The following is a 14,880-nucleotide window of genomic DNA, read 5'->3' as shown; positions in this document are numbered from 1 at the left end:
TGAAATCAATAGGAAGCAGAAAAAAAACATTGAAGCGTTTTTTTTGGCAGCAGTTCTTGCATTAGATTCAACAGCAGTGGGCAAAAAACGCCGCAAATTTGGTGAAAAAAATTAATAAACCGTCAAATAGCAATTTAAAATCTGTCTTAAAATTCCTAATGGAATTTTGATGTAGATTTTTTTCTGCCTGTCAAAAAACACCTTCTGAACGAAGCCTTATGATGATCGTCCTCACAAAATTGTTTCTACCTTATGTGTCTACAACAGGTTGCATTTCTATTCATTAGTATTGTGTTTTATTAAACGCCTTTCAACTTCTCCCACTTGTTTTTCCAAACGTCCTGGTGTGAAATATTTCCTACATTACGTTTTAGTAACTGAAAGACGGTTCATGACTTGTGTGTAATGTAGCCTCGTACAACAAATCAAGTCAAATCCCCAGAACCATTTCCAAAATTCCCAATTTCTCATACTGGAGCAGATCTCAGCGGTTTTGCAGTAAACCAGGTTTTAGAAAGTGTTACCAAGCAGTGACCATGGCAGACACAGAGCTCCAGATTTTCCATAGAGACTGGCCTGCATATGTGGGGATATCCCATCTGTTCATAAACTTGTAATATATTCCAGCACAGTCCCACACATGATAGCGGTTAGAGGACTTATTGAGCTGTGGACACATGGTAATGTGTTACCCATGTCAAGCGTCCGTGATCTAACACACTCGTCATTTGGCAAATGTAATTACAGATTTGTACAAAGAAGTGGGAACGTATTGAACAACAATTGTTATCAGCACTGATTTTAATAAAACTTTTAGGTTTAAAGACATGAAAGCGGAAATATGTAATTCAACTAGAAATAGATAAATGTAAAATAAGTTACAATGTTTCGAAAAGACAAGTTTTATTTTTCTACGGAAAGAAAATATGTTTTTATTAAGGTGGAAACAACCAATTGCTTTATTGAAGAAGAACAGGCACAACAAAAGTTTCAGTAATATTTATATGTGCATTGGCTCTACAGTCAGAAAATGTTAAATCTAGTATCTTCGGAATATATTCTTCATTAACTTTTTTTGTAGTTTTCCCCGATTTTTCAATTTTTGAATTTGTGAGGTATAGAAAAAAAACGTCTGGTTTCTACCTGAAAACAGTCAACAAGTTGATGTTGACAGATCTATGATTTCTATGAACAGCACAACACATGTGAATTCGCCTTTCAAAACACTCACAGGCAGCAATTTTTTTCTCTCCTGCGGATTTGAGGGCATGCTGTGAATTTTCTAATGCAAAGGGTGGAATCCATTGTGAATTCACGTTCTAATCCACATGTAACACGTGCAGATTTTGCCGTCAATTCACATAGTAAAAAATCTGCCATGTCTGGGCCCTTACAATGTATCTATAGTCGTTCATGAATAACCAATCCAAAATTAGTTATTGATGTGTTAATAAGACTATTTGGATGTACATGTGTTAATGAGCTGCAAGATATACTAAAAGGTTCTGAATAATAAATTGGTCTAAATAGTGTAAGAACATTTATTTCTAATACTTGCTGAGGAGGTCGGGGTGCACAGATACGGAGGATGGAGCTGCTCTCGTTGACTTTAATATAAGCAGATTCATGCCCCGGGCTCGAAGTCCCGACCTGCTTACATTAAACTAGATTACACAGTAATGGTTCTAGAGGAAAGCAAAAATAAAGCTAAATGAAGAACATATTACAAAGATGCTATATTGTGCTAACTATATAGAGAACGTTAGTCAATTGTGGAGCTTCACTTTAAGATCCACTTATTCACATTTATGGACTCAAAGCTTTACTTTAATGAAAATGTTCCAAACTTGTTTATGACGACATGCAACATTTAAAACCAACCAGCCTACAGCTTTATATATATATATATATATATATATATATATATATATATATATATCAAGTCAGTCTTTCCCAGACCATTATGCCACGGGGCTGCCCATCAGCCGCTCTTGTCGTAGGGAAGTTAACCTCTTGTACCATTTCTCTTCTGCTTCTGCCTTTTCAATGTACAGCTGTAAAGAAATATATATATATATAAAATAGTTCACAACGATATATCAGAGGTATTTCATGTGAAATGTCGGGGATATCCCTATAATTGGCGGAATGCCCTGATATTAAACATACCCACACATAATAAAGTAAAATTGATTTTGACTGCAAATGTTTTTCTTCAATATGTGTTTATATACAGCGCTGGAATATAGGGAGGGTACCTGGGCACATGCCTTAGGGCCACTACCACACAGAGGGACGTAGGGGCATCCACCAATACCCGTCCCTGAAGCACAATACTAGTGGTAGCTGCAGTGGCAGGGATGAGGCGAGAGCTTTGTGTGACTAGGACAACGTCATGACGTCAGCGCTGGCAACACAGAGGTCAGTCTCAATGCATAAATTGCATATTATGTGTTCTTATTGGGATAGTCTAAATATTTTACAAAAAGAGCTGAAAAGTGCGGTCGTCTGGACAATTGTATTACCTGGAAAAACAATATGTGAGAACTTACATTTGGGTGAGCAATGGAGTTATCATCCAGATATTTGATAGCAGTTGGCATAGTACTAACATCTATTTCTTTCTCATCCCCAAAAGAGTCCAGATTTCCCACACCTAATATGGCGGATTCATGCTTGCTTTCGCTGGTTTCTGTTGACTAAAGACACCATAAAATTTACAGTATGTAGGGCACGTAGAACCGCAGGAGATAAATTTTCTGCCTTCCGCACATCATAATGCCCCCATAGCTGCCCCCACACAGTATAATGCCCTTATAATTGCACTCCACGCAGTACAATGCCCCTATAGCTGCCCTCCACACAGTATAAAGCCCTCCACACAGTATAAAGCCCTCCATAGCTGCCCCATGCTGTTTAATGCACCACAGCTGCCCCCACCCAGTATAATGCCCCTATAGTTGCCCCCACACAGTCCCAATAGTGGCTAATAAAAATAATAAAATACATACTCCAACGACAAGTAGGAGAGATCCCTAAGGTTTGTGTGATTCAGCGCAGACATGTGCGATGACGTCAATTCCTCGCGCCTATCTGCGCTGAGCTGTGAGCGTCCGGCGATACATAGTGAATGGTAGAGCAGGGACCTTACGGCCCCCTGCTCAATCATTGGATTCAACCGTATCTGCATCCCAAGGACACAGATACAGTTGAAACCAGGAAAAAAAAACAACTAAATGTGCAAGATGACTTTGGAATTTCGGTTTTATTTTCTTTTCCCGATTAATTCCCCCATCGCAGTTGACTGTATTAGGTTTGTCACGATAGCAGAATTTGGACTTCGATGCCGATACTTTGTGTAGTATTGCGATTCTGTATACCAAAATTATAATTTTCCAATGATACATTTTTTTTTTTTATCAACACTGCGGCCGCACAGCTTAGTATAGAAATACATGGATTAACGGTATTGAACCGTTTGAGGGTGCACGGCATCTAAATAGTATCAATATTTCGATGCATCATGCAACCCTAGACTGTATACATATTTAAAGCCTAATTCCCTACAAAACTCTTCTTTACCAATCTAAAAAATACCAATACCGGGCTGTGGATCATTTGGTACCGGGTTGCTGTATCCGGCCCGCAGGGAATTCTGGGCGAAAAACCGCATCAAACTGTGGTGCAGTTTTTCGCCAGGAATGTCCGCTGCGGAAAACTGCAGCATTTAGCAATCCTGCAAGCAGGCCACCCTCTTTGGATGACCTTTTTCTCCCAGGAGACCACTGCAGCCTGTGATTGGCTGCAGCAGCAGTAACATGGGATGAAACGTCATCCCAGGAGGCCGGCCCTCTGACATCATCCAGGCCGGCCACCTGGGATGAAGTTTCATCCCATGTGACTGCCACTACAGCCTGTGATTGGCTGCAGCGGTCACATGCCATGAAACATCATCCCAGGAGACCGGCCTGGAGGAAGAAACACAGACTTCTGGGTAAGTATACGATTTTTGTTTCTGCTATGTGTTGTGGGTTTTACATCCCCATTGAATTCAATGGGGAAAACCCGCAACAAATCAGCAGCGTTTACGCAAATACAATTGACATGTTGTGGAATAAAACTCTGAACCGCAGGTCAATTTATGAGCGGTTTTTTTTCCGCTCACTATTTATGCAGTGTGTGGATGAGATGTGTTCTCGCTCATCCACTTTGCTGCTACTGTATTATGCTGCGGATTTTCCACAACGAATTCTGTTGCGGAAAATCCGCAGTATTTACGCAACGTGTGAACTGACCCTAAAATTGTTTTTATTTTATTTCCATTTAATTGCACAGCCTGCAGGGTGTTTTGTAATGCACATGATACCACCCCACCCCACGCGGTCCGTGGAAAAATTGCCTTGCGTGAAAATAGTCCTTGGTGCAAAAATGGTTGGGGACGGCTGCTTTATGTGATAGAAAGCAGCTGCGTGATACCACGGTCACATCAGACCTGATAAAGTGACGGTACACTTGCCATTCTTTTGTACTCTGGTGCTTCTAGCACTTTTACTCTGTTTAGGATAACATGAAAAACGTAATAAAATACTGAAGTTTAAAAAAAAAAAAAGTGACGTTGCACTACCGCTTGTGTTATTGCCAAGTTCAGCATTAAATGAGAAGGATCTGATTTAGTATAATTGTACAGATTCGGTCTCTAATTAAAAGCGAAAACCTCTCTTAAAACAGCTGTAATTATGTTTAGAAGCAAGTCTCAAAATGGATACAATGGTGTCATGACAGGAACACTAATCTATAGCAGGGTCTGCCCATTATAGATTATGTGTCCATTGAGACGTCCGTCAGGAGGATGAAGCTGTCCAAGTACATTTCTGTGAGGGACAGTGGGTTGAGGATCCATTTCCACCAAAATGAATCATTTCTTATGAGGTAGCCACTGCCACTTCTTCATACATAGCGAACCGATCGGAGACCCGCCATGTTATAATAATGATTTCATACACCTAATGATAACAGGACTTGTATTTCCCCACTATAACTGGCTGAGATACATACAGAGAGCAGTCCGGCATTACTTCGTGATCGTAAAAAGACGGAAGAGTAATCTGGCGATTACAGTCATTCCTGATTGGATGGTGGAATCTTTGATTCCCTTGTTCCCTTTGAAGACTTGAATGCTTAACATATCTTTGTTAGTATCACCCCCTCATTACATCACTGCAGTCATAGGATCCCTTCTTCCTTACGACTATCTACTATTTCACTAATTAAGAAGGAATTTCACAGCCGGAGGTAAGGCATACGACTATGGACCCGACATTCGTCATTAGAATCACATTGCTCCCACATTTGAGATGATGAAGTTTCTTCTACTATGAAATTCCAAGCGGACGCCGATGGGAGCGAAGCCGAACATCTACAATATTTTTGTATATCTTTATAGACTTATTGCTGTTTCCAGCATTTTTTATGCAGTGTAGAAAAACAAGGATGCCAAATGGATACCATCAATAAGCTTGGCTAGAAAATTATTTTATTCTAATTCTGGCTCATATGAATACCCAGAACTTCTCTGCTCACCCTGTCAGACACATTTTAACACTTGATACATAATCCTATATATTGGTATCTGCAAATGGGGAGGTCAACCCAAAATAGGGTACAGAAACATGTCAAATGAATATCTCGATTTACCCCTGGTGACCAGTTCACGCGGTTTATTTTCATGCGTATTTTGGAGCGTAAAAGGCTTGTATTGCTCTTCAAAATACACTTGAAATACACCTGCAAACAGTTTCCCATTGTGCTGTTCATATGAGGTGTATTTTTACGATGAATTAAACAAACAGCCTGTAAAAATACGTCTCGTAAAAAGGAGCAGCAGGTCACTTGTGGAGGAGCGGATTTTCCATTGACACTACAAAAAAACGCCTCAAAATACACTTGCAAACACCAAAATCAGCGGGAAAAAAAACGCCTGGATTCCGAGGTAATTTTCTCTTTAAATCAGCCTTTCATTTTTCTGCCTAAAAATACGCTGTGTGAACCTACCCCTAGTCACAGCTAATGATAATGCGAGTCAGAACATTATTATATCCTTTACAGTGAAATGTCCTATGTTCTCATTTTCAATGTCGCTTTAGAGGGAAGCATGGCTGGGATTTTCTAGCTCAGTTGCCCCCTTAGTTCAGTATTGCTGTTCTTACAGTAGCTTCGTACTCCTCTTTAGCATATTTTGCAGGCTGTAACACTTGAGTTTGTCTAGTACCCACTCCTCTTATTATCTGGGGGACCACCGTTTGAGTACATGTATATCAGTGGTCACAGGAAGTTGTAGCTGTTCTTTTTTTCCATTTTTAGTTATTTATTTTTTAATTACAACCCTATAGTTCTTAAGTGTTGAAATCCTTCCTCGCTCGGTTTGAAATTTAGTGTCAGCAAGTTTATAGTAGGAAAGGGAAAGTGGAAGAAAATGTAATTGAATGGAGATAAAACCACACACGGTCTTCCCCTTTCCTACTATAGACTTGCTGCATATGAACTGGTGGCGTACACCTTGTGTGGGTCCTTTTTGATTAGATCCTTAATGGGCAGTTGCCAACCTTTTCTGTATCAGACATTGTGCCACTTCCACCTTACTGCCCCTGATCTTCTCTATGGAGATACTTCACTAAACCGGTATAAAACGCATTCAAGCTTCGGTGGAGTCACGTACGGCTTCTAGCAGCTTGAAATAAATATATAAACAACGCTGCGGTGCTTAAGTATACACCATGTACGGCGTATTAAAAGTCTTGAAATACAACCGCGCTGAGCATGAATTATCCCCATAAATCTGTTTAAAATGGTGGCTGCTCATTTTCACAGGGCAGAAATGTGAATAAAGATCTCGTTGAGCCGTGTGCGCTAAATAAATTCTGCTGTGACCTTCAGGGCTGTCATAAAGCATGATTCTCAATGAAGTATGTCGGGCAAGAAAGGCTGCGCTCATAAACTGCCCGATCTCCAGACATGCACGGCAGGCTGAGAGAATTGACAAACTCATTTCAGGCTGCGTTTCGCCCTCCACCCCTTTGTCAATTACTTTTGAGATGATCGGCTGCTGGGAATATAGTTTCGCTCCCTTCTTTGCAGTTCCATATAATAAATATGTTTAAGCGCTCCAGCAAAAGATTTAATGACCATTGGTTGCATGGTTTTTGCTGTTTATGACTCAAATTATGGGTTGCCTATCCCAATGCTGCTTTTAATTCTCTCCTCTGCATTGTCTGCTGGGTCTCCATTCCACAAATCAACTACTACGTCCATACTGTACCATCTCTGCTACCGGAGGAAGTTTCCAAGAGACGAAAAAGACAAACTGGGTATTCTGAATTGGCTTACTGGAGTCACAAAATGTCTTACGGTCTGTATATTTCTCTATATGGCAATATGGATCAGATGCGATGTAAAACAATGCCATTACAACTGACTGCTATGATACAAGTTGTTGGGCTCGATGCACATCATGTTTTGGCTTTACGTTTAGCAAGTATATTGGGAAAGCTCACAACGTACACAATAAACAAGTCCATAGGGCTTCATTAGCCTGACTGAGGCCAAAAGAGTGTCCCTTTGGCCTCAGTCAGCCTGGCATACGTCAATATACTTTTTTTTTTTTGAGGATGGAATAGTGTAGAAGACTACGCTTTTCTATCCCGAGGGGTCCTGCAAACAAAAACATGTACTTTTTTTTTTTAACATGGAGTCTATGGGTGGCGTATGCCCTGTATGGCATACATCACCGGCATACATCCAACTCATGGTCTTTTAAATAGCCCTTCATGACATATACGTTAAACGAATACCATTACAGTCTATGGGTGATGTATGCATTAAACAAATGCCTAATAGTGGCATCCGTCGCCCATAAACTATAAAGGTGTCCATTTAACGTAAATGCCATCAACAGGGTGATGAGTTCATAATGTACATGTTTAACGTATACCATTAAACTCTATGGTGACGAATGCCACTGTAACCCCTTAGTGATGTAACTAATTTTACAGTTAAAAAAAAAATAAAAAATGTCCCCTCCCCATTCCAGCGGTAATAACTTTCTTATTTTTTCTTCATTGTAGCTGTATGAGACCTTGTAGTTTGTGGAATAAATTGTAATTTTTATAGGAACGATTTTGAGGTACATATAATGTATGGAATATCTTTTATTAATATTTATGGGTGGGGGGAATAGAAAAAATAATTTCTTTGTTTTTTGGGATTTACTTAGAAGGTAACTTTATATAGTTTTTATTATGTTTTACTACTTTTGCACAATAAAAATATTTTTTTGCAGACTAATTTGTTTTTGTCTCACTGCATTCCAAGACCGATACTATTTTTATTTTTAAGTTGAAGGAGCGGTGTGAGGGCTTGTTTTTTTGCGGGACAACGTGGCGTTTTTATTGGTACCATTTTGGGGTACATAAGACTTTTTGATTACCTTTTATTCCTGATTTTGGGAGACAAGATGAAGGTTGTTTTTTTCGGCGTTTACCCTGCTTAGAAACTTGATTTAAATTTTATACGATGGGTCGTTACTGATGTGGCAATATCAATGATGTGTTTTTTTTTAATCAATAATAAAATGACATAATGGGAAAAAAAAGAAAAAAATGTTACATTTACATGTCGTTTTTTTTTTCCTTTATTTTTTTGACTGGGTTGTGGAGATAATTAGGTGCCCAGGAGTGATTAAAAAAATATAACATGTGACAGAGCAAGTATGCTCTCTGATTGATAAGGGGGCTGATAACATGAACATGGTACCCCTCCCCTGGTGTCATCTGAAGAAAAACAGGGACACAAGAAAGATCACAGATCCTCCTCTCCCTGTATTGCGGACAGCTCGTCCCTCACTGGCCCCTACTGTGCTCTTTACACAGGCAAAAGGGAGAGCTGAAATGCAGCTCCCACTTCAAACTGCTCTAGCTCAAGCTAGAAGCGCGATTCCGGTCTCATTTTAAATCTTTAAAACAAGCCACACTAACTGTATAGGAAGTGTGCATAGTCTACCAGTAGAGGCGAAGATGCTTTTTCTTCACAAGCTAATTGTGGTAGATGACTTTATTTTCTAGCCTGAGCCAGAGTATTTAGTAGACTCCCTCTGCAGCCCCGAGACGTTCGTTCTAAGCATTATTGTCCTTTTCCTGCTGAACAAGAACAGCTCGGGATAATCAGTAGGGGGTTAACAGTGACACCCTATCCTTAGGATAGACCCTTATTTTGCCCTTCCCTCTTCTGTTCTGTTAATTGGGTATGGATTGGGTGGGGGCAGGGTTGGTTATTTTTAATATTGATTATAATTATTGAATATGTATTATGAGTTTTTTGGACAAAAATAATTATATATATATATATATATATATATATATATATATATATATACACACACACATACACACTACCGTTCAAAAGTTTAGGGTCACTTAGAAATTTCCTTATTTTTGAAAGAAAAGCACAGTTTTTTTCAATGAAGATCACATTAAATTAATCAGAAATACACTCTATACATTGCTAATGTGCTAAATGACTATTCTAGCTGCAAACGTCTGGTTTTTAATGCAATATCTACATAGGTGTATAGAGGCCCATTTCCAGCAACCATCACTCCAGTGTTCTAATGGTACATTGTGTTTGCTAACTGTGTTAGAAGGCTAATGGATGATTAGAAAACACTTGAAAACCCTTGTGCAATTATGTTAGCACCGCTGTAAACAGTTTTGCTGTTTAGAGGAGCTATAAAACTAACCTTCCTTTGAGCTAGTTGAGAATCTGGAGCATTACATTTGTGGGTTTGATTAAACTCTCAAAATGGCTAGAAAAAGAGAGCTTTCATGTGAAACTCCACAGTTTATTCTTGTTCTTAGAAATGAAGGCTATACCATGTGAGAAATTGCCAAGAAACTGAAGATTTCCTAAAACGGTGTGTACTACTCCCTTCAGAGGACAGCACACACAGGCTCTAACCAGAGTAGAAAGAGAAGTGGGAGGCCCCGTTGCACAACTGAGCACCAAGACAAGTACATTAGAGTCTCTAGTTTGAGAAATAGACGTCTCACAGGTCCTCAACTGGCAGCTTCATTAAATAGTACCCGCAAAACGCCAGTGTCAACGTCTACAGTGAAGAGGCGACTCCGGGATGCTGGCCTTCAGGGCAGAGTCTCAAAGAAAAAGCCATATCTGAGACTGGTTAATAAAAGGAAAAGATTAATATGGGCAAAAGCACACAGACATTGGACAGGAAGATTGGAAAAAAGTGTTATGGACAGACGAATCGAAGTTTGAGGTGTTTGGATCACACAGAAGAACATTTGTGAGACGCAGAACAACTGAAAAGATGCTGGAAGAGTGCCTGACGCCATCTGTCAAGCATGGTGGAGGTAATGTGATGGTCTGGGGTTGCTTTGGTGCTGGTAAAGTTGGAGATTTGTACAAGGTAAAAGGGATTTTGAATAAGGAAGGCTATCACTCCATTTTGCAACGCCATGCCATACCCTGTGGACAGCGCTTGATTGGAGCCAATTTCATCCTACAACAGGACAATGACCCAAAGCACACCTCCAAATTATGCAAGAACTATTTAGGGAAGAAGCAGGCAGCTGGTATTCTATCTGTAATGGAGTGGCCAGGGCAGTCACCAGATCTCAACCCCATAGAGCTGTTGTGGGAGCAGCTTGACCGTATGGTACGCAAGAAGTGCCCATCAAGCCAATCCAACTTGTGGGAGGGGCTTCTGGAAGCATGGGGGGAAATTTCTCCCGATTACCTCAGCAAATTAACAGCTAGAATGTCAAAGGTCTGCAATGCTGTAATTGCTGCAAATGGAGCATTCTGTGACGAAAGCAAAGTTTGAAGGAGAAAATTATTATTTCAAATAAAAATCATTATTTCTAACCTTGTCAATGTCTTGACTATATTTTCTTGTCATTTTGCAACTCATTTGATAAATATAAGTGTGAGTTTTCATGGAAAACACAAAATTGTCTGAGTGACCCCAAACTTTTGAACGGTAGTGTGTGTGTGTGTGTATATATATATATATATATATATATATATATATATATATATATATATCCAATGTCTGATTGGCAGGTGTTGAACTCCTGGAGTTCCACCAATCAGAACAATGAAGGGGCAGCCCAGTCCTGGAGATCGACCCCCACCGATCAAACATTTGTGGCCTATCTGAGCCCCCTTAATCAAGCAACCCAAATCTCTAGTTTTATATTATGGGAAATCTATTGCTTTTATGCTTTCATTTTATGAAGCAAACCATAGGAAAGTAGATGCATATATTTTATGCACATTACGTATAGATGCTGAGCCAAAAAATTAATTGCAGTAGACACATATCAAAAGCATGATGTGAGAATAGAAAAAGCACACAAAGCAGACATGAATTTTTTTTAATACCCTATGGTTTGAAATAGGTAAAGGGTCTCAAAAAGACCACCATGAAGGATGTAAAGTTGTCACGTTACCAGAATTTGGACTTCGATACCGATAATTTTTGTAATATTGAGATACGTGGTGTGATAAATTTTAAACCTTCATGTGCCTTACATTAACAGTAATTAACCCCATCACGTACCACACAGTCATAATGGACAACATTGGGTTAATGTGTCAGGTACATGATGGGGTTAATTACTATTAATGTGAGGCACATGAAGGTACCAAATTCATAATACCTCGTGCCTCACATTAATAAATGAAAGAAAGCAGTTTTTATTTTATTTTGTAACAGCGTAAACATCATAAATTATGCTATAAATTAGTTATTACGGTCGCGACGATACCGAATATGTGTATATTTTATGTATTGAGACTTAGGCCTCATGCACACAACCGTAACCATGTGCACGGCCGTGATTTTCGGATCGGCCGGGGACGGAGTGTCATCCGCAAACCTCCCGCAAATCGCGGGCCGTGCACATTGCCGCGGCCATTATTTGCTATGAGCCTGGGCCATGCATGGACCGTGGAAACCACGGCTGTGTGCATGGCCCTATAGGAATGAATGGGGCCGAAATTCTCCCGTGGATTTTCAGGGGAATTGCGGCCACATAAGCACGTTCGTGTGCATGGCGCCTTACTTTAATGTTTATTGTAAAAAATGTGTATTTTTTTAAATTTAACATTACTTTATTTTTTTTTTACTTTTTTATTTTAAAACTTTAATGTACTGGCATATATCTATATGCCAGTACATTAGCCTGTGTACGGATAGGTATGTCCTAACAGGAAATATGGTCAGACAGCTCTGGGGTCCTTCAATTTATGAAGATCCTTCATCTTTCTTTGATCGCAGCATTCAAGAGAATAGCGGCGGAGATCTGAGGTTTCTCTGATCTCTGCCGTTAGAGCAGGACTGTGTAATACAGCGATTGCCCCACTCCTGACAATAAGTGTGCGCGCGCGGTTAGCATGAGGTGAAAACAGAACATGGGGATGTTTTGCAGCGCGCCCGCCATGTTCTGTCTTTAGTGCCGGCAATCATTAGTGCAGCGCTGGTCGCATCACATCACACTGACCACATGCGCACACTTGGCAGGAGCGGTGCAATGGCTGTAACACACAGCCGCAGCCCCGCTCTAACAACATTCATGTGTTACTATACTTAGCTGTGCGGTATTGAAATACATGAATTAATGGTATTGAACCGTTTGAGGGTGCACGGTACCGTATCGAAATTCCGATGCTTCGTGCAACCCTAGAAGGATGTGTTGCTTTTACGGCCATTTTTCGCCTCAAATCAAAAACTCAGCTGTAAATATAAGCATGCTCATCCATACGGTTCTATAACTGGTCATACTTATCAGTTAGGTGTTCAGTAGAGATGGGTAATAATCCTTTATGAGACCTGTAATGGCAGCCATATTGGTTTATAACCAGCTTAGCCTGTAACTACGAGACCACTATTTTACTGGCGATTCCTTGACTTTAGGGAAAACACTAACTTTTTCCTCCAGGAAAGAATCTTCAATAAGGTGTAATTCCAGAATATACAGAAGAAAGTGGAATTGTTGCTCTAACAATTTTGTACTTACTGCTTTGGTGTCCCGGCTCGATTTGAATGCTTGTGGAATAAAAGAATCACTTTCGATGGCCTCAATCTCCTTGACACGTTTGACTTGATCAAGTAGCAATACCTGGTCTGGAACATAAAACAAGTCTGACAATCAATAAAATGTTGTATAAAATACCCTGGAACAAAGCGTTTGTGTGTATAACAGGTCACGATAAAATGGTTTCTTATTAATGCAAACTATGAAAGATCCATATATCTTTTTAACCAGTGGCTTAAAAAAAAAATCTTCTGGAGAAAGGACAGAACCTCGGGATGGTGTAGACAATCTATATTCAAGTCCAAAGATCTGCACATTATGACAAATCACAGTCGGATATTTACAGTATATACTTATTACGATGTTTGCCCCCAAAATATGATAAGTACCCCTTAAATTACTATTAATAGGACGCTACAAATAGTATTTTCTGACCATAGCACAAAGAAGAACAATATTTAATTATCTAATAAAAAAATCTGAGACCCATGTAAGCTTTTCCAGCCTATTGCTTTACTTCGGTACCAATGGTCTGAAAATTCCATTTGTTCTGCAGAACTTTACACAGTTTTTCCAAAATTGCACACTGGTTCGGAAATGTCCTGGTCCAATAGTAGCAATATTTATGTGGAAAAGCATTAAGGATGACTTTAAAAGCACTCTTGCAGATAGAGATATTCTCTAGCAACCCTGGTTGACACATTTTTGAGCCTTTGGGATGGATATTAAAGGGGTTTTTCAGGATATAACATTGATGGACTATCCTCCTTAGGATATGATCAATGAATGATCAGTGGGGTCCCACCCCCAGGACCCCAATGTTCTGCTGAACGAAGGGGCAGTGACACTTCCTGGAGCGCAGTGGCCCTTCACTGCAGTACCCAGCACGGTGATGTCCATACAAGTCTGGCTGTGCCTGGTACTGCAGGTCATCGGGCTCAATGTGGTTAAGCTGAGGACCGGGTAAAAGCACTCTTCTAAGAATGTTGCTGTACAAGGAACTGCAGGTTTTTTTCCCCCCAGAAACAGCACCACTTTTGACCATGGGCTGTGTCTGGTATTGCAGTGTAGCAGATCCCATAAGCAAGAGTGGATAACCACTGGTTTAACCTGCACTGCGCTGTACATTTACGGCACTGGCAGGGATGGCGCAAGCTCAGGAGATACGGTTGCGCATGTCAGCTGAAACAAACCAGATAAAGCCCCCCCAGCTCTGCTATGGACTTGAACCTCTTACCTTAAGAGGGATGTAAAAAATTTGTTAAAACAAAGATTAAAAGTAAAAAAAAGAATCTATAAAAGTATATAAAAAGTACAAATTCTAAGCAAAAAAAAATTTAAAATTCCTGCCACAAAATACTTCATTACGGAAAAAAACGGCAGAATTTTTTTGTATTATTGCATGCGTAAAGATACACACTATAAAATTGTCATGTTATTTATCCCGCACAGTGAAAGCTGTAAAAAAACAAAACAACTAAAAATACAATTCCAGAATTGCTGTCTTTTTGTATTTCACGCCTCCCTAAAGACAAGTAATAAGTCATATGTCCCCCAAAATGGTACCAATGAAAAAGGTCATCTCATCACACAAAAAATAAGCCCTCGTAAAGCTAGTACGATAGAAAAATAAAAATGTAAAATGTTATAACTCTAGGAATGCGCTGACAATTTTTTTTCAAAAAAATAAGTGTTTTTAATATGCAAAAGTAGTAAAACAGGAAAAACCCTATGAAAATTGGATAACGCTGTACAATCATATTGACCCAGA

General features: G+C 39.7%; 1 protein-coding gene across 4 annotated transcripts in view; it reads right to left on the bottom strand.

Annotated features, from left to right (window-relative positions):
- Positions 1–838: 838 nt before the first annotated feature.
- Positions 839–14,880, bottom strand: part of RSRC1 (arginine and serine rich coiled-coil 1) — a 287,852-nt gene continuing 273,810 nt past the window's right edge. For 2 of the 4 annotated variants that reach the window (XM_075861537.1, XM_075861538.1), the window contains exons 9-11: positions 13,092–13,198; positions 2,553–2,699; positions 839–2,054 (exon numbers count right to left, since the gene is read on the bottom strand). In XM_075861537.1, the coding sequence (XP_075717652.1) occupies positions 1,962–2,054; positions 2,553–2,699; positions 13,092–13,198 (347 nt within the window). In that variant the 3' untranslated portion in view covers positions 839–1,961. The remainder of the gene's footprint in view (positions 2,055–2,552; positions 2,700–13,091; positions 13,199–14,880) is intronic. The other 2 variants (XM_075861536.1, XM_075861539.1) reach the window with 2 other exon arrangements.

Source organism: Rhinoderma darwinii, chromosome 4, assembly GCF_050947455.1.
Source record: "Rhinoderma darwinii isolate aRhiDar2 chromosome 4, aRhiDar2.hap1, whole genome shotgun sequence".
Lineage (NCBI taxonomy): Eukaryota > Metazoa > Chordata > Amphibia > Anura > Rhinodermatidae > Rhinoderma > Rhinoderma darwinii.
Note: the sequence above shows the minus strand (reverse complement) of the source record. Positions and strands in the feature narration are given on the sequence as shown.